Here is a 19549-nt window from a genome sequence, read left to right on the forward strand (position 1 = left end):
TGACTTTTAGACCCCGTGGGGGGGGGGGGGGAGGAAATGAATTCTATTAGGAGACCCTCTTTGATGACATTGAGGATCCAGGGGCAAGAGGTGATGTTTTGCCACTGGGAGTAAAAATTTGAAAGTCTCCCCCCCACTGGATCGGAGTCACCGTTTCTCCTGTTGAGACTGCTGCTGCTGTTGTTGAGGGATAAGGATGTTTCTCCCTCCTCCCTTCGGGTAACTCCACCTCCCGGACTTGCCTTTTCCTCTCTGAGAGGTTTGGGCCTGAAAGGGACGAAAAAACTTCTTTTTGGGAGTTTTTTGTTCTGGGAGGGCTTTCTTTTTATCGGTTGCTTTCTCCAAGATGTCATCAAGAGAAGGCCCGAAAACGTAGTTACCTTTAAATGGTATGGCGCATAACTTGGCCTTAGAGGTGATATCACCAGACCACATTTTTAACCACAGCGCCCTTCTGGCCGAGTTAGTCTGTACTAACGACCTCGCAGCAATTCTGATAGTTTCCATAGAAGAATCCGCTAGGAAACCCGTGGCTCTAAGGAGACTAGGAAGGGAGTCTAACAATTCAGCTCTTGAAGTGCCCTGGGATATGTGAGACTCCAGTTCACCTATCCAGCGGAATAGAGCTCTAGCCACGCATGTTGATGCGATATTGTCTTTGAGGGCTACCGAGGAGGTCTCCCATGATTTCTTTAATAGACTCTCTATCTTCCTGTCCATCGGATCCTTTAATTGTGACGAGTCTTCGAATGGAAGAGCTGTTCTTTTAGCCACTCTTGCCACCTGAGAGTCAACTTTAGGGACATCCCATTTGGTCAACTCGCCTTCTAAGGGGAATCTATGCTTCATCTCGGATGGAGCACTGAGACGTTTTTCAGGTAATTCCCACTCTTGGTCAATCATATCAGATATATTCTGGTGGATTGGAAACCCCACCCGTTTACCCTTAGTTATGCCACCAAATATCTGGTCCTGTATGGACTGTGGTTCTGGCTCCTCCTCCAGCCCCATAGTACTGCGTACCGCAGCTACTAAGTCCTCAATCCAGTCTGAAGAAAAGAGATATTTTCTGGCTTCAGATGTAATAGAGGATGTAGATTCCTCCTGTCGACATGAGAATGAGGCATAGGAGAGGTCTGACTCAGATTCAGAATCCTCCTCCTGGATCTTCCTTTTTTTGGCTGGAGAGGGTGGTGGAGGGGGTGGCGGAGGGGGTGGGGGGGTAAAGGCTGCTAGGGAGGATTGCACTTCTTGCTTGACCAGGGATCGGATTTCCTCTAGTAAAGAAGGTTGCTCTGCCCCTGACAACTTTGTCAGTACAGGTCCTGCAGAGTTTTTTCTCCCATGAAGGTGGCAGCTTAATATTACAGATGGCACACTTCTTTTTAGCAGTAGTTTTGGGGGTAGACCTTTCTCCCTGCAATGAGAGGGGAGAGAGAGTGACCAAGGATACCCCAAAGTTACTATCTAAGGACCCCTGTCCCTGCGGCACTTACTGTGGCAGGGGCAGCGCTGGGCTCTGCAAGCGCAGGGCAGGTACTGCTCTCCATGACAGGACAGTCTTACCTGCGACGTTTTCTGGCAGGTTTTATACACAGCGGTATGCACCTGCCCCCAGCGGATACACCTCCTCCTCCCCTCCATGGTCCAGCATGGAGGACGCCGTCCTGCACGAGACACCTCCGGCGGAAGTGCCTCCAGGGAGCGCAGAAAGGACCGGAAGTGACGCGCGCGATCACTTCCGGGTTGCCAGCGGCATGTTGGAGGGGAAGGAGACCGGAGAGCTCCAGGAGGACTCCGGTTAGGAACACTAGCCTGCTTTGCCCTCACGGGGGCGCGGGAAGGCTAGGCACAGGTCCCGAGGACACCGCAGCGCGGCGCGACGGGAGCAGCATAGGCGGGGAGGTAAGATACGACCCCATGCTGCCCGGTTACACACAAGCCGACGCTTGTCAGATGCAGCAGTTACCGGCCACCACTGCATACGAAGTAAACCTCTCCTGTCCCATGGGGAACAGGAAAGACACTGGTGAGAGGGAGGTGGGAGGGCCTTTTAACCTCTCCATTTCCTGTTCCCCATTAGGGCAAAGAGGCAACCTCCATATGCCGTCGTGGAAGGTGACTAGAGAAAATTTCGCTAAAAGATAATTTTTGTGACTAAAAAGTTAAATGTTAATTTTTTCCTTCAATGTTGCTTCTGCTGCTGTGAAACACCTGAAGGGTTAATAAACTTCTTGAATGTGGTTTTGAGCACCTTGAGGGGTGCAGTTTTTAGAATGGTGTCACTTTTGGGTATTTTCAGCCACATAGAACCCTCAAACTGACTTCAAATGTGAGGTGGTCCCTAAAATAAATGGTTTTGTAAATTTTGTTGTAAAAATGAGAAATCACTGGTCAAATTTTAACCCTTGTAACTTCCTAGCAAAAAAAAAAATTTGTTTCCAAAATTGTGCTGATGTAAAGTAGACATGTGGGCAACGTTATTTATTAACTATTTTGTGTCACATAACTCTCTGGTTTAACAGAATAAAAATTCAAAAATGTGAAAATTGCGAAATTTTCTAAATTTTTGCCAAATTTCAGTTTTTTCACAAATAAACTCAGAAATTATCTACCTAAATTTACTACTAACATGAAGCCCAATATGTCACGAAAAAACAATCTCAGAATCGCTAGGATCCGTTCAAGCGTTCCTGAGTTATTACCTCATAAAGGGACACTGGTCAGAATTGCAAAAAACGGCAAGGTCATTAAGGCCAAAATAGGCTGGGTCATGAAGGGGTTAATGTTAAGCATAGGAAAAAAAAACGCATGCGTTTTTTAGCGCTAAAACGCTGCAGATCAAAACGCAAGTGTGAAACCAGCCTTAACTAGTTAAATGCCGCTGTCAAACGCAGACAGCGGCATTTAACTACCGCATCCGGCCGGGCGGCCGGAAATGACGTCATCGCCGACCCCCGTCACATGATCAGGGGTCGGCGTTGCTTCAGAATGGTAACCATAGAGGTCCTTGAGACCTCTATGGTTACTGATCGCCGGTAGCTGTGAGCGCCACCCTGTGGTCGGCACTCACAGCACACCTGATTTTCTGCTACATAGCAGCGAACAGCAGATCGCTGCTATGTAGCAGAGCCGATCGTGCTGTGCCTACTTCTAGCCTCCCATGGAGGCTATTGCAGCATGGCAAAAGTAAAAAAAAAAAGTAAAAAAAAATGTGAAAAAAATAAAAAAAATATAAAAGTTTAAATCATCCCAATTTCGCCTTAATCAAAATAAATCATTAAAAAAAATCAAATCTACACATATTTTGTATCGCCGCGTTCAGAATCGCCCGATCAATAAAAAAAAAGGATTAATCTGATCGCTAAACGGCGTAACGAGAAAAAAAATCGAAATGCCAAAATTAAGTTTTTTTGGTCGCCGCGACATTGCATTAAAATACAATAACGGGCGATCAAAAGAACGTATCTACACCAAAATGGTATCATTAAAAACGCCAGCTTGGCACGCAAAAAATAAGCCCTCAACCGACCCCAGATCATGAAAAATGGAGACGCTACGAGTATCGGAAAATGGCGCAATTTTTTTTTTTTTTTAGCAAAGTTTGGAATTTTTTTTTCACCAATTAGGTAAAGAATAACCTAGTCATGTTAGGTGTCTATGAATTCGTAATGACCTGGAGAATCATAATGGCAGGTCAGTTTTAGCATTTAGTGAACCTAGCAAAAAAGCCAAGCAAAAAACAAGTGTGGGATTGCACTTTTTTTGCAAATTCACCGCACTTGGAATTTTTTTCCCATTTTCTAGTACACGACATGGTAAAACCAATGATGTCGTTCAAAAGTACAACTCATCCCGCAAAAAATAAGCCCTCACATGGCCATATTGACAGAAAAATAAAAAAAGTTATGGCTCTGGGAAGGAGGGGAGCGAAAAACGAACACGGAAAAAAGAAAAATCCCACGGTCATGAAGGGGTTAAAAATCCAATAGGATTCCCTATTCACAAGTCGGTCGGCGATGACGTCATTTCCGGCCGCCCGGATGCGGTAGTTAAATTCCGCTGTCTGCATTTGACAGCGGCATTTAACTAGTTAATAGCGGCGGGTGAATTTCACCCGCCGCTATTGCGGGCACATGTCAGCTGTTCAAAACAGCTGACATGTCCCGGCTTTGATGCGGGCTCACCGCGGAGCCCTGCATCAAAGCAGGGGAGCCGCCATCGGACAGGATAGTACGTCCGATGTCGGTAAGGGGTTAAACTATCCACACTTAAACCGGAGGATTTTCCATGTTCGTATATTTTTCTTTATATGGATTTTATTGTGCATCCAATATGTATTTTACATCTATTTGTATAGTTTTGAATACGAAGAAAGGTTTCTATACAAAAAACTGCAGCATAGGCGCGGTTTAATTAATGAATTAAGCAATTGGATCAGTGACGCCGTTCTGGAGGATATAAAACCTCCACAATGTATCATTTGTATATGCCTGAGGAAGGAGCTGGTTCACATCGGAAATGGGTAGAATATTAAAATGAAAAGTTTGTTGTTGTTTTTTTAACGTTCATTTGTTTTGATGCCCAACTTTATGGCTCAGCACTTGGCAGCACTTTTCTAAGCCCTGATTTTTTCCTCCTTCCCACATTAGGGATTTTGGAAGCCAACAGCATCATTACCCTCCGTTTTCTCTAAAAGGCTCATCATAATATTTTTCTAACTTGTCAGCACATTCTACGTACGCTGTCATTTGGCTTTGTAGTTTACGGATCTGGGCAGGTAACGGTCAGAGTCTTCTAATCTCAGGGGGTAGTTGGATCCTCCAGGTTGTAAGTTCTATAGAAAAGGGCTTTCAATGCCCAAAGCCACTTGGACAGTTTTGGGTGGAGAATGTTGTGGTCTTGAGGCAAAATGGTGATCACACGATTGTGATACGATGGACTACACCACCGATAAAGCAGCCACAGCCGGAGACTGAGAAGAATCTGTGACTTCTCTGCATTTAGTGGTCACTACTCACCTGGGTAGTCATATGTAGGAATCTCCTCTTTACACCGCTCATCACCCCTCACATATGTCTCTGTAGTATTAATATGGGTCAGATCTTCACCCTGAAACAAATATTGTAAAGGTCACAGACAGATGGAGAAGTCACATCTATGATCAGCTCTAATCCTGCCATCTCCACCGTTCTCATTACACAAGAATAAAACATATAATACTGGTGGATAAAGCAACACTGAGCACAAGACCTTCACAGCCGTCTACACATTGTGACACAGTCACTGGTAAGGTGATAGAGGGGAGATATGTGTCACTGCACTTAACAGCGTCAGTGATGTGAAACCAGAGCATTTTTCTCCAGCACACTACGTGTTGTGAGGGTTAAGTTGCATAAACAGGGTTAGTTTTATGTGGACCTTCACAGAGCGGGTGGGAGAAGGTCCACTTTATCTCCCCTGGCAGACCTGCCAGGACCTGCATGAGGACATGATCATGTGATCTATCACATGATGGGGAAGTTACAGGCTTGGGGTGAAAAAACCGAGCTCTACAGGCAGTCTGGGCTCAGCTAGCCTGGAGAGAGGACTCCAGAGGCTTTGTGGCTCCTCGAGTACAGACTGAACCTGTCCTGCTCCAGAGTGGGGGGCCACACGCAACATACGGACTGTGCTGCAGCATTTTGTTTTCTTTTATCGTTTCTTTCTTGTTTTAGCCAAGAAGGCGGAGTTTGTTTTCCCCACAAGTTGGTTTATGCTGCCTTACAATACATCATCGATGATTTAAAGAGACGTTGTTCCCATTTTTCCTACCTCAGTGTGCCACCACGTGAGTGAACTACCACAACATCATAAAACCTTTCACACGTTCATGTCTCGGGTACGTGAGGTGACAGTTTTCACACGTACCGGAGACACGTACACATGTACACCCATTCAAATGAATGGGTCTGTGCACATGTCAGTGTGTTTCCATGGACCGTGTGTCCCGCTCGTAGTCCTGTCCATTTTTTACCGTCAGCACGGACGGCAAAACGTACTGCACGCGTGCACATGGAGAACACACATTGATGTCCTCCGTGCGACACGCATCAGCACAGGAGAAGAAGAGCTACAGTAAGAGCTGTTTACCGGCGGCAGGTGCTGAAGACGGCTCTCATCATTCTCCCCTGCTCTGACGGCGGTCAGCGCTGCTAATAACAGTGACAGCAGGAGCGGATGATCAGGGTATTCATCACCTGCCGCCTGCAATATATCAAAATAAACGAATGAAAACCCCGGTGTGGGTTCCCCCTATTCTCTATCGTATTTTTATCTCTGTCTCTATTGGATCAGGCTGGATAAAAATCTTGATTTTTTTTAAAAAAATCAAAAAAATCAGATTTTTTTGATTTAAATCAGATTTTTTTGATTTAAATCATTTGATTTAAATCAGATTTTTTAATCAAGTTGTACACAAGCAAAACTTTGTCTTTTTGCAAATCTAATTGTTTTACACAAATAAAAATATTAAAACAGTTGATTATGAAACCTAATAATTTTTATTTGCACTATTAAACACTCAGAATTGAACTACAGAGAGTAAAGGTACCGTCACACTAAACGACATCGCTAGCGATCCGTGACGTTGCAGCGTCCTGGCTAGCAATATCGTTTAGTTTGACACGCAGCAGCGATCAGGATCCTGCTGTGATGTCGCTGGTCGCTGAATAAAGTTCAGAACTTTATTTGGTCGTCCGATCGCCGTGTATCGTTGTGTTTGACAGCAAAAGCAACGATACCAGCGATATTTTACACTGGTAACCAGGGTAAACATCGGGTTACTAAGCGCAGGGCCGCGCTTAGTAACCCGATGTTTACCCTGGTTACCAGCGTAAAGTGTAAAAAAAACAAACAGTACATACTCACATGCGTCCCCCGGCGTCCGCTTCCCACACTGACTGAGCGCCACAAAGTGAAATTGAAAGCACAGCACAGCGGTGACGTCACCACTGTGCCCTGCTACTGCCGGCGCTCAGTCATTGCAGGAAGTGAACACCGGGGGACGCATGTAAGTATGTACTGTTTGGTTTTTTTACATTTTACGCTGGTAACCAGGGTAAACATCGGGTTACTAAGCGCGGCCCTGCGCTTAGCAACCCGATGTTTACCCTGGTTACCCGGGGACCTCGGCATCGTTGGTCGCTGGAGAGCGGTCTGTGTGACAGCTCCCCAGCGATCAAACAGCGACGCTGCAGCGATCGGCATCGTTGTCGCTATCGCTGCAGCGTCGCTTAGTGTGACGGTACCTTAAGTACTTTTTAACAATAGCCTATCTCTAACGTTTGAAGTAAGCAAACATCTTCAGTGAATACATCAGTCCTTTAAGCCTACTGTTTATTTAGGACTTTTAATAGGAAAACCAGTTGTCCTGCTTTAGCAGTTCCTAAGCGGTTTCGGACTGTTGTGTGCACAAAACCAAATGAAGAAAACAATCTCTCTACTCCTGCGGATGAAGCCGATGCAGTCAGTAGCTGAGAAGCTAGATTTATTATCTTTGCTGGAAGAACAAGTGATTGCGACTTCCACCAGTTCAGTGGTTTTAGTTCATTAACGACGTTATCTGCAAACATGTATTTTTGAAATGGTGCAGATTCACACTTCAATTTCAGCACAGTTGCCACAATGTCATGGTTAGTATTGGCGAGCCACTCCATTGCAGAGTTGATTTCCGCCTCAGATAATTTTTTCCCTCTGTAGATGGGATGCAAGATATTGGCTAAATAGTGTTCTTCTTTTAATGCTTGGTCCTTGCGGTGCTGTATTGCAACCTTTACATTGTTTGAGAGGTTCAAGCGATCTAGAGAACCTTCTAAATCTTTCCAAACTTCTGTGGCATCAGCTATGGTTGCAGTATCTTTCTGCATTTTATCCAACGCAATCGATATTGGCTTTAACCTTTTCAAAAGGTCCTTCGCATTTCTCTTCACACCAAGATTTAATACTTTGCTTCGTATATTAGCATCAATTTTATCCCAATGTGTTTCGCAAATGGACAGTAATTTTGACCAGTTGTTAATAAACAGTTCCAAGCAGTCAGCCAAGGTATTCCATCTAACATCTTGTGGTAGAACCAACTTCAGTCCTCCCATTTCCTTGTAGGTTGCATGTGCAAAATGATTATTGCGGAAATATTTAACAATTTCTACAACATGTTCCTTGACACCCGAAATATGCAGGTCTTTTGCCAAAAGATGCAACAAATGGGCAGAACAACCGTATGTAATGACATTTGTGTCATCCTCATGTGCCAGTTCCGCTCGCATTTTTGCCACATTGCTTGCGTTATCAGTAACTAAGCTCCTTACTTTACATCCAAACTGTTCTTGGCATTGGTGAATTGAGTTCTTAGCAATTTCAAGTAAATATTCAGCAGTATGTGAATTTCCAGATGTGTCGATTGTGTCTGTAAGGTAAGTTTCACCATCTTCTGTTGTGACACAAGTGCAAATTATGGGGTCGTTGTGGATGTTGCTCCAACCATCCAAGCTCATGTTAACAACCTTGTCTTTCAAATATTTTGTACAAGCCGCTCTTTCTATGTCGTATACAGCCTGAAGATGTTTTCCTGAGATATCAAATCTACTTGGTGGTTTGTAGCCTGGTCTAATTCCTTCGATCATTTGTACAAACAATGGGTGCTCAACTAGTCGGAAAGAAGAATTGGTTGCAAATATGAATTTAGCAATTAATTCATCAAAATGTTCTTTCTGGCTCGTCGTAGTCTTTAAGATGAATTTTTCTACACTTTGCACGCAAAGTTTTTTTTTGGGCTGCTTTGTTGAAGTTGTACCCAGATATTGATTGTCACGTGCAGCACAAGCCATATTTGACCCTGAAAGCACAGAAATTAAAAATATAAATCGACTGCGTATTTGAAGAAATATAACGAAAATATTTTGAAACAAACTTTTTGAACAATGTAATGGTCCTCGTCCTATAAGGGCTGTCTCAAAAGTTATGCTACTCAAGTTTTCCGGTGAAGTTGCTGTAATACTGGTAACTAATATCAGAGCAACTGAAAAAAATTATGTCACAAAAGTTTTAAAAATGTTTTTTTTTTTAAAATGGTCAATTTGGCAGACTTCAAAAGTGAATTGCAGCCTACAATAAAAAAAAAATAAGCGTATACACACTTTATTTTTACTTAAAGGACATGTGCACCTTTATTTTTTAAGGTGCAGTGTGCACATGTCCTCCCCCCGCAGCTCTCTTACCTCCGATGTCAGCGCTGCGGGGATCCTTGGCTTCGTTCTGCCCGTCCGCGAGCGCGCCTCCATTCATTTCAATGGAGCATGCGGCCCGCTGACGTCACGCCGCTGGATCACTGCGAGTAGGCCGCAACCGGAGGACGGGAGGCGGACGGTCAAAACGAAGCCACGGATCTCAGCGCTGCGGGGATCGGAGGTAAGAGCACTGCGGGGGGGGAGGACATGTGCACCTTAAAAAAATAAAAGGTGCACATGTCCTTTAGCGTTAATTTTCTGTGAAATATTGCCTTAACATAAATTTAAATTCTATACTCCAGAATTACTAGTGCTAGAAATTTCTCTTTTCATAGACTTTAACCATCCCAGTAAAATGTCTGTTAAAAAAATAGGTTGTAATTGCCAGACTTACTAGTACTAGGCTCCTGGTGCATAAGAAGCTGTGGGGGTTCATTCACATTAGTTGTATCACTATCAACATCTTCATTTCCCTTCTGGTTGCAGTTTTCATAATGTGATTTCAAACGGCAAACAAGTCCTTGGATATCCTTTTGACAGTATTTGCACTTTGCTCTTGCACCTTTCTTTCCAAGATCTGCTGCTGGCATCTCAACAAAATGAACCCAAATAGGGTCTCTCTTACGACCTGCCATGGCTCACACAGATCACTTATGAAGTTTGATTGTTACTACTACAGCCAAGTACTGCATGTCAACTGAATGGAAAAAGAAACTAAACCAAAAGTGAAACCAAGCTAGAAGTGTGGAATTAAAGGGGCAGTATGAACAAAATGTGGAGGCTATTAATAGTTTATACAATTAAGACATGCTGCTTTTAAACACCTACCTATTGCCATATAGTAAAACAAAAAAGATTTTTACTTACTTTGGGGTCCCCCCCTCACCCTGGCGTTAGATCGTTGCCCCTAGTTTCGTCCGTGTAACTATGGGCGCACATGCGCACTGCTCTCACTTCTCATTTTAATCGTGATTTATATTAAAAAAAACCTTTTGATTTAAATCAGTGATTTAAATCATGATTAAAATCATGATTTAAATCGATCCGATTTAAATAGAAAAAAATCTTTTGATTTAAATCGTGATTTAAATCATGATTTAAATCGGCGTGATTTAAATCAATCCACCCTGTATTGGATGTGTCGGATGATGGGAGTAAGAGTCCCAAAAGCCCCCACCTGCTGTCATCGTTCAGACTTTAATATAACTCATCATTCTCTTCTGCTCCTGACGATCGCCGGCAGAGCAGGGGAGAACGATGAGAGCCGTCTTCAGCACCCGCCACCGAGGAAACAGTGCTTACAGTAGCGCTTCTTCCCCGGCGGCCGTCTGTGTGATACTGAGGCGGTACACGGTTGCCACACGTGTGCCGCAAGTATTACACACACGGACACTGATATCTCCGGTATTGTTTTTTCCAGGATCGGAAATAAACGGAAGAGTGAAAGTCACCTAAGGGAGATCTCATGACACCTTCTCTCCATCTACCTGATGATCCTGAGGAACATTGGGATCTTCCTGTTTACAGTCCTGTGAAAGAAGAGGACGGGGACATCTCTCTGGTGTTGTCCTCTTACTGGATAGATCTGGAGGAAACACATACAGGGACTGAATTCATCCTTTACATACAGATAATTATAGGCCGTGTGTATTTAGTCCTGTCTATTACCTGGTGATGTGAGCTGCTGGGGAACCTCCATCATGACGTCCTTGTACAGATCTCTGTGTCCTTCTAAATACTCCCACTCCTCCATGGAGAAATAGACGGCGACATCCTGACACCTTATAGGAACCTGACACATACAATGATACCGTCATCCCCCGATCCCTTCATAGTGTTACTGTATAATGTCCCAGCATTCCCAGCAGTGTCACCTCTCCAGTCAGCAGCTCAATCATCTTGTAGGTGAGTTCTAGGATCTTCTGGTCATTGATGTCCTCATGTATCAGGGGGTGATGTGGAAGCCCCGTGATTGGGCTCAGGGGTCTTCCCCATCCCTCAGACACAGGGTCCTGACAGCGCTCACTAGAGGTCTTCTTCACTACTGTGTAATCCTGGTTATGGAGAGACGCATTAATAAATCTCACTACAGACATTTCCAGAGTCCTCACCTCTCCAGTTCTGTCCATCTGTTATTCCCATAGATAAGAATGATGTAATGTGACGTCATCAGAATCTCTCACCTCTCCAGTAAGCCGGAAGAGGATCTCTAGGGTGAGGTGTAATATCCTCTCCGCCATCTTGTCTCTGTCCATATCCATCTTTGATGGGTAAATCAGGAAAATTCTCTTATATAAAAAGGTCTTCACTGAGAGGATCCGATATTGTAGAGACCTGAATGAGAAGAAGATGAGCCGATGTAACGTCATAAGAATCCTGTGTAATAATACAATTACTGGAGATAATAAGGGAAACATATGAGGAGATTTATTATTTTACAGTATTTAGTTTCCTTCTTTCCATCTACTAATAAAACCTATATATTTCGGCCACAGACAACAAGCAGTTTCTCCCTCGGAGTCGGCAGCTGAATACGTTCCTCATAGACTCCTCTTCCATAACGCTAATTCTCGTCTCATTTCCCGACCCTGGAATCGGCATTAGTAATACTGCAGGAGATATTCATTACACGTGACAGGAGAAATAACTACTCCATGGTGAGGACGACATCTCCATCTCCTACTGCGGCTCTAGGAACAGATCTGTCCAGAGTCGGTCACTGACTCCATCCCCACCGGCCTCTATATGGAGGTTTCCCGTCTTCCCCGCACTGGAATCTTCTATCACGTTAGATCTCAGCTCTGAGTCACACACAGAAGTTTGAGGCTTTTATAGGAGATTGTCGGTAAGAACAAGACAGGAGATATCTGAGGCCGATGTCTCCATGTACGGGGTTTATTTCTCCGGATACGATGGTTTTCTTTGGTACTTTCCCCCATTAGAAGGGACACCGGTGGATATTGGGGTCTTTACCTGCCACAGTCCTGGTGGGATTTACTCGGTACAGTGGCCGCTGGACAAATCTCACCATCAATTACCCTCAGACTGAAGGAACATCGCTCCTCTACTCGGCTCTATGGATCCAGGATGAAATCCACTGCGGCCCCTGCAAGAAAAGAAGGAGGAAGAGCAGAAGTTGGGGGAGACCACCGTGGCCTGAGATTTCTACGGCTGCTCTGTGCGCACAGGACCTGTGATGAGGTCACAGGAGGGGAGGAGTCAGGGGTCACATGATCAGGGGCCTCAGTGTATGCAGGACTGTGCTGTGCTGGTTGTCATGGTGCTGGATGAGGGGAAGTTTATGTGTGGGGTCAGGAGGGGTTTACAGTGTGGATGTAGCAGAGCCGTGTGTGTACGAGGTGTACGGAGCGGAGCCGTGTGTGTACGAGGTGTACGGAGCGGAGCCGTGTGTGTACGGAGCGGAGCCGTGTGTGTACGAGGTGTACGGTTCGAGCCGTGTGTGTACGAGGTGTACGGAGCGGAGCCGTGTGTGTACGAGGTGTACGGAGCGGAGCCGTGTGTGTACGAGGTGTACGGAGCGGAGCCGTGTGTGTACAAGGTGTACGGAGCGGAGCCGTGTGTGTACGAGGTATACGGAGCAGAGCCGTGTGTGTACGAGGTGTACGGAGCGGAGCCGTGTGTACGAGGTGTACGGAGCGGAGCCGTGTGTGTACGAGGTGTACGGAGCGGAGCCGTGTGTGTACGAGGTGTACGGAGCGGAGCCGTGTGTACGAGGTGTACGGAGCAGAGCTGTGTGTGTACGAGGTGTACGGAGCGGAGCTGTGTGTGTACGAGGTGTACGGAGCAGAGCCGTGTGTGCACGAGGTGTACGGAGCAGAGCCACGTGTGTACGGGGTGTACGGAGCGAAGCCGTGTGTGCACGAGGTGTACGGAGCAGAGCCACGTGTGTACGGGGTGTACGGAGCGAAGCCGTGTGTGTACGAGGTGTACGGAGCGGAGCCGTGTGTGTACGAGGTGTATGGAGCGGAGCCGTGTGTGTACGAGGTGTACGGAGCAAAGCCGTGTGAGTACAAGGTGTACGGAGCGGAGCCGTGTATGTACAAGGTGTACGGAGCGGAGCCGTGTGTATACGAGGTGTACGGAGCCGAGCCGTGTGAGTACGAGGTGTATGGAGCGGAGCCGTGTGTGTACGAGGTGTACGGAGCGGAGCCGTGTGAGTACGAGGTGTACGGAGCGGAGCCGTGTGTGTACAAGGTGTACGGAGCGGAGACGTGTGTGTGCAAGGTGTACGAACCGGAGCCGTGTGTGTACGAGGTGTACGGACCGGAGCCGTGTGTGTACAAGGTGTACGGAGCGGAGTCGTGTGTACGAGGTGGACAGAGCGGAGCCGTGTGTGTACAAGGTGTACGGAGCGGAGACGTGTGTGTGCGAGGTGGACAGAGCGGAGCCGTGTGTGTACAAGGTGTACGGAGCGGAGTCGTGTGTACGAGGTGGACAGAGCGGAGCCGTGTGTGTACAAGGTGTACGGAGCGGAGACGTGTGTGTGCGAGGTGGACGGAGCGGAGCCGTGTGTGTATGAGGTGTACGGAGCGGAGCCGTGTGTGTACGGAGCAGAGCCGTGTGTGTACGAGGTCTATGGAGCGGAGCCGTGTGTGTACGGAGCAGAGCCACGTGTGTTCGAAGTGTGCGGAGCCGTGTGTGTACGAGGCCTATGGAGCGGAGCCGTGTGTGTATGAGGTGTCTGGAGCGGATCCGTGTGTGTACGAGGAGTACAGAGCAGAGCCGTGTGTGTATGAGGTGTCTGGAGCAGAGCCGTGTGTGTACGAGGTCTATGGAGCGGAGCCGTGTGTGTACGAGGTGTCTGTAGCTGAGCCGTGTGTGTACGAGGTGTCTGGAGCAGAGCCGCGTGTGTTCGAGGTGTACGGAGCGGACCCGTGTGTGTGCGAGGTGTCTGGAGCAGAACCGTGTCAGTACGAGGTGTCTGGAGCGGAGCCGTGTGTGTACGCGGTGTACAGAGCGGAGCAGTGTGAGTGCGAGGTGTACAGACCGGAGTCATGTGTACGAGGTGGACGGAGCGGAGCCGTGTGTGTACGAGGTGTACAGAGCGGAGCCATGTGAGTACGAGGTGTACGAAGCGGAGCCGTGTGAGTACGAGGTGTACAGAGCAGAGTCATGTGTGTACGCGGTGTACGGAGTGGAGCCGTGTGAGTACGAGGTGTACGGAGCGGAGCTGTGTGAGTACGAGGTGTACGGAGCGGAGTCATGTGTGTACGAGGTGGACAGAGCCAAGTCATGTGTGTACAAGGTTTATGGAGCGGAGCCGTTTGTGTATGAGGTGGATGGAGCGGAGACGTTTGTGTATGAGGTGGATGGAGCGGAGCCGTGTGTGTACGAGGTGGACGGAGCGGAGCCATGTGTGTACGGAGCATATCCAGGCGTGTACTGAGCGGAGCCCTATTTGCATGGGGTCCTGTGTACTGACCAACTGTATACCCCCAGCTTCAGTCGCAGACCCCTATGTGTACACTGTATACATCCGTATACCCCCAGCTTTGGTCGCAGACCCCTCTGTGTACGCTGTATACACCCGTATACCCCCAGCTTCGGCCGCACACCCCTCTGTGTACACTGTATACCTCCTGCTTCGATCACAGATCCCTCTGTATACACCCGTATACCCCCAGCTTTGGTCTCAGACCCCTCTGTACGCTGTATACACTTATATACCACGGGTTTCGGTCACAGACCCCCTCTGTGTACGCTGTATACACCCGTATACCCCCAGTGTATCGGGGTCTTCCGTGCTGGAGTACCTCTTTCAGCACTCCCCGTGTTTCAGGAGGTCCACTCTGCTTTTGCTGGATTCTGAATGAAGGACGCTGGTTGGAATTCCTTGATTACGTAAGAGCATATAAAAGCTGACTGCTACTCCACATATTTCCAGTCTTAAGGCCCCGTCTCACATAGCGATTTACCAACGATCACGACCAGCGATATGACCTGGCCGTGATCGTTGGTAAGTCGCTGTGTGGTCGCTGGGGAGCTGTCACACAGACAGCTCTCTCCAGCGACCAACGATCAGGGGAACGACTTCGGCATCGTTGAAACTGTCTTCAACGATGCCGAAGTCCCCCTGCAGCACCCGGGTAACCAGGGTAAACATCGGGTTACTAAGCGCAGGGCCGCGCTTAGTAACCCGATGTTTACCCTGGTTACCAAAAAAAAACAAACAGTACATACTCACCATCTGATGTCCGTCAGGTCCCTCGCCGTCTGCTTCATGCTCTGACAGTGCCGCCGTACAGTGAGAGCAGAGCGCAGCGGTGACGTCACTGCTGTGCTGTGCTCTCACTGTACGGCGGCACTCAGTCAGTGAGAGCAGGAAGCAGACGGCAAGGGACCTGATGGACATCAGATGGTGAGTATGTACTGTTTGGTTTTTTTTTACATTTACACTGGTAACCAGGGTAAACATCGGGTTACTAAGCGCGGCCCTGCGCTTAGTAACCCGATGTTTACCCTGGTTACCAGTGAAGACATCGCTGGATCGGTGTCACACACACCGATTCAGCGATGTCAGCGGGACCTCAACGACCAAAAAAAGGTCCAGGCCATTCCGACACGACCAGCGATCTCACAGCAGGGGCCTGGTCGCTGGTACATGTCACACATAGCGAGATCGCTACTGAGGTCGCTGTTGCGTCACAAAACTTGTGACTCAGCAGCGATCTCGCTATGTGAGACGGGGCCTTAAAGAACACACTTTATTCACAGCACACAGCATATATAACACAGATACACAGGCAGGCCAATAGAAAAACAGCAGGGCAGACGTACATTACAATAGCCGCAGGTGGCCGGAGCCTGCCGATATTTACTGTGGGGATTACAAAGGTGGGGCAGGTTAGAGGGAGAATATCTTGTCCAGGGAGCAGCCTGTGGACTGATGCATTTCACATGGAACCTATTATATATACAAATAACTGCATAACATATTCTTGGTGTTGGGGGTTCTGTAACACCCAGCTTTGGTCGCAGACCCCTCTGTGCACGCTGTATACACCTCTATACTCCCAGCTTCGGTCACAGACCCCCCTGTATACGCTGTATACACCCATATGCCACCAGCTTTGGTAGCAGACCCCCTCTGTGAATGCTGTATACACCCGTATATACCGCCAGCTTCGCTCACAGACCCCTCTGTGTACACTGTATATACCCGTATACCCCCAGGCTCTCTATTCCCCCGTATAACTGACCCCAGACACACACGGTAAGACTGCGGCCGTCGGCCTCTCGTCTCTCGCACATCTACTGATAACATACGATGAACAGAATCCAACCCTACTCACTGAATTCTGCCCGTCAGCGCAGCTCAACACCCTATTAATTCGACATTGGCGCCCCCACTGCTCGGCCGCTGTCCCTCTAATATCCTATAAATATAATAAAGCCCAACACTTTGCCGGCTCAAAAGGTTTAAAAATATAATAAACCCTATTTGTTTGGAGGCTCAGTTATTAAATGGATCCTTAGTATCCACAACTAGCACCACCCCATTATGACACACCGATAACGTATTAAATATGGAGCAATCTGAGTAGGGTAACAAGAAGATTAGCACTCGTCCATCAAAGTGTGCCTCAACGTGTTTTGCTCTGCCGCCTCATCAGGAGACCCAATATAATGATGTCAGCTCATTATAGATGATGTACATGTGTCCTCTATCGGAGGGTCCTTTTCAATAGGCCACTTGGCCGGACCTCTCCTCAAACAGCCCCTCACTACCTGTTGAATGAACACAAAGATACAATCGTACTGCACATGCTCCGCACCACAAGATCAATAATGGCTGAACTTTGCAGTTCCATCTCCTGAATGTATTCCACACTGGGACTCATAGATAGAAGCATACTGGAGGGTGCGCCAAGTCCCAGAGCGCATGCCCGGAAATGACGCGAAGTGCTGGAGTGCCTGGGCATCCCCCGATTCGTGTCATACTCCAGCGCTGAAACGCATGGACCAGAAGATCACTTGCTCCCATGCTGGATTGTTGTGTCCCAAGCTGGAACGCATGCCCAGCATATATCTGTAGTGATCAATGCAAATGTCAAATCAAAAGGAACTGGCAATAGATATATGGGAGAGTCTGCGGGGTCATATAAGTAATATATATTTATTTATTTATATAAATATTTATTCAAGGGTTTAATACACATAGTAAAACATCATGAATCAAAAAGTAGCATGAAACATGTAGGAGGAGATGAACAAGAGGAAAATACTTATGCAAGTAAGTGGTGGAGTGGAATAGTATCAGGTAGATGAATAGCAATGTATGAAATAGGTCCTATCCTGAGACACTAGGTGTCAGGCTGAAAATAAAGTACATATTGTCGTGATCCAGTTCTGAGTTTATGTTCAGCTGTCTTGCTTCTGGACTGGTCATGTGGGAGTTAATCCCCTCTGCCTCACTTTGAAGCTGGCTGAGCTATTTAAGTCATCTGCAGCCTGTGGGCCAGTGTCAGCTATAGTTCATGTTGCACGGCTTGAGCACCTGACCTGTTCACTTGTACTAGTGTTCCTTTTTGCTTCTGACTGCCTGTACCCATTTATGACTTGTTCTGACCTCTGGCTTGTATCTCGACTTCGTCTTGCATCTCACGTTTTGATTACCACGTTCCCGGTAGGCTCTGACTTCTTGTTTGTCCCCGACTATTCTTCTGACTCCCCCTGTGTACTGCGCTTATCTCTCTGTGTATGACTTTGGCTTGCCTGATTTCGCTTTCATTACCTGTGACACCTGTGTTGTAGTTCAGTATTGCTGCTCTGTGTGTGCAACCTCTTTTCCTTAACCAACACGACCTGGTGGAGGTTGCACTATACAGCACTGCAGCAGCACAGTACACATATGTAGTGCAGACTGCAATAGCCAGTCAGGACAATCATAAAGTAAGTAGTTTAAAACTTACCGATAATGCATTATTAATGCCCGTCCACAGTTGCCCTGACGCGCGTTTCATGGATGTGCTTTCTCAAGGGGAGTGTAAGGTTCATATATTGATGTGTATTTATCTATAAATATCAATACATTTATATATACCTGCTTTTCTACCTGACTCCAATTATGTTCAGCTGAAATGTGAAAACAATTCTATATATTTTCACCTTATACTTATATGACCCCGCAGACTCTCCCATATATCTATTGCCAGTTCCTTTTGATTTGACATTTGCATTGATCACTAAAGGTATATGCTGGACATACCTTCCAGCTTGGGACGCAGCAATCCAGTATGGGAGTAAGAGATCTTCTGGTCCATGCGTTCCAGCTCTGGAGTGTGAAACGCGTCACTTCAAGTCCAGGCGCTCCAGCAGTGAGTTCTGAGGCGCACTATTAAATGCATGTAATTTCCGAGCATGTGTTCTGGGGCTTGGCGCGCCCTGCAGTATGCTTCCATCTATGAGAGATGGACCTGTACATATCCAGTCATTAGCGATCTTGCAGTGCGAAGCATGTGCAATACTATTGTATATTTGTGTTTATTTAACAGGAAGTGAAGGACTATTTGAGGAGTGGTCTGGCCAAGTGGCCTATTGAAAAGGATCCTCTGACAGAGGACATATGTACATCATATATCATGAATACACCAAAGAAAAAGCACTAAGCGAAAAATTGCCTGGCGTAATAATGATTTAGGTGCGGTTTATAGGTGTAATCATATATCATGAGTCAACATCATTATATCGAGCCTCCTGATGAGCCAGTATTATAATTCACTCAACTCGAGTAACGAGTACACGAGCATTTTAGTGCTCGCTCACCACCAGTAGGGATGATTCTGAGAAAGGTCAGGAATCATCTCAGAACTGCATGGGAGGACCTGGGAAATGACCTGAAGAGAGCTGGGACCACAGTCTCAAATTGTACCGTTAGTAACACATTACGCCGACATGGATTAAAATCCTGCAGAGTCCCCCTGCTCATGCCAGCACATGTCCAGTACCCTTTGAAGTTCACCAATGACCATCTTGATGATTCAGAGGAGGCATAGGAGGTCATATGGTCAGATGAGACTAGAATAGAACTTTTTGGTATCAACTCCACTCACCGTTTTTGGAGGAAGAAGAAGGATGAGTACAACTCTAAGAACACTATCCCAACCTTGCAGCATGGTGGGCGAAACATCATACTTTTGGGGGGTGCTTTTCTGCAAAGGGGACATGATGACTACATCCTATTGTAGAGGGGATGGACGAGGTCATGTATTGCGAGATTTTGGACAACAACTTCCTTCCCTCAGGGCTGCGCTTAGTAACCC

The 19549-nt window shown here is 46.8% G+C and overlaps 2 protein-coding genes across 3 annotated transcripts in view; both read right to left on the reverse strand.

Moving 5' to 3' along the window:
- Positions 1-12461, reverse strand: part of LOC143766693 (uncharacterized) — a 57343-nt gene extending 44882 nt beyond the window's left edge. Inside the window, exons 1-6 of one of the 2 annotated variants that reach the window (XM_077254553.1) lie at positions 12305-12461; positions 11450-11600; positions 11141-11320; positions 10935-11058; positions 10754-10851; positions 5022-5112 (exon numbers count right to left, since the gene is read on the reverse strand). In XM_077254553.1, the coding sequence (XP_077110668.1) occupies positions 5022-5112; positions 10754-10851; positions 10935-11058; positions 11141-11320; positions 11450-11527 (571 nt within the window). In that variant the 5' untranslated portion in view covers positions 11528-11600; positions 12305-12461. Of the gene's footprint in view, positions 1-5021; positions 5113-10753; positions 10852-10934; positions 11059-11140; positions 11321-11449; positions 11601-12239 lie in introns of both variants that reach the window. The other variant, XM_077254552.1, reaches the window with a different exon arrangement.
- Positions 7371-10105, reverse strand: LOC143767093 (uncharacterized). Its single transcript, XM_077255117.1, has 2 exons — positions 9661-10105; positions 7371-8875 (listed from the first exon to the last, which is right to left on the reverse strand). Exons 1-2 carry the CDS (start codon positions 9899-9901, stop codon positions 7371-7373), a joined length of 1746 nt encoding a protein of 581 aa, XP_077111232.1. The 5' UTR covers positions 9902-10105.
- Positions 12462-19549: the final 7088 nt, after the last annotated feature.

This window comes from Ranitomeya variabilis, chromosome 4 (genome assembly GCF_051348905.1).
Source record: "Ranitomeya variabilis isolate aRanVar5 chromosome 4, aRanVar5.hap1, whole genome shotgun sequence".
Taxonomy (NCBI): Eukaryota; Metazoa; Chordata; class Amphibia; order Anura; family Dendrobatidae; genus Ranitomeya; species Ranitomeya variabilis.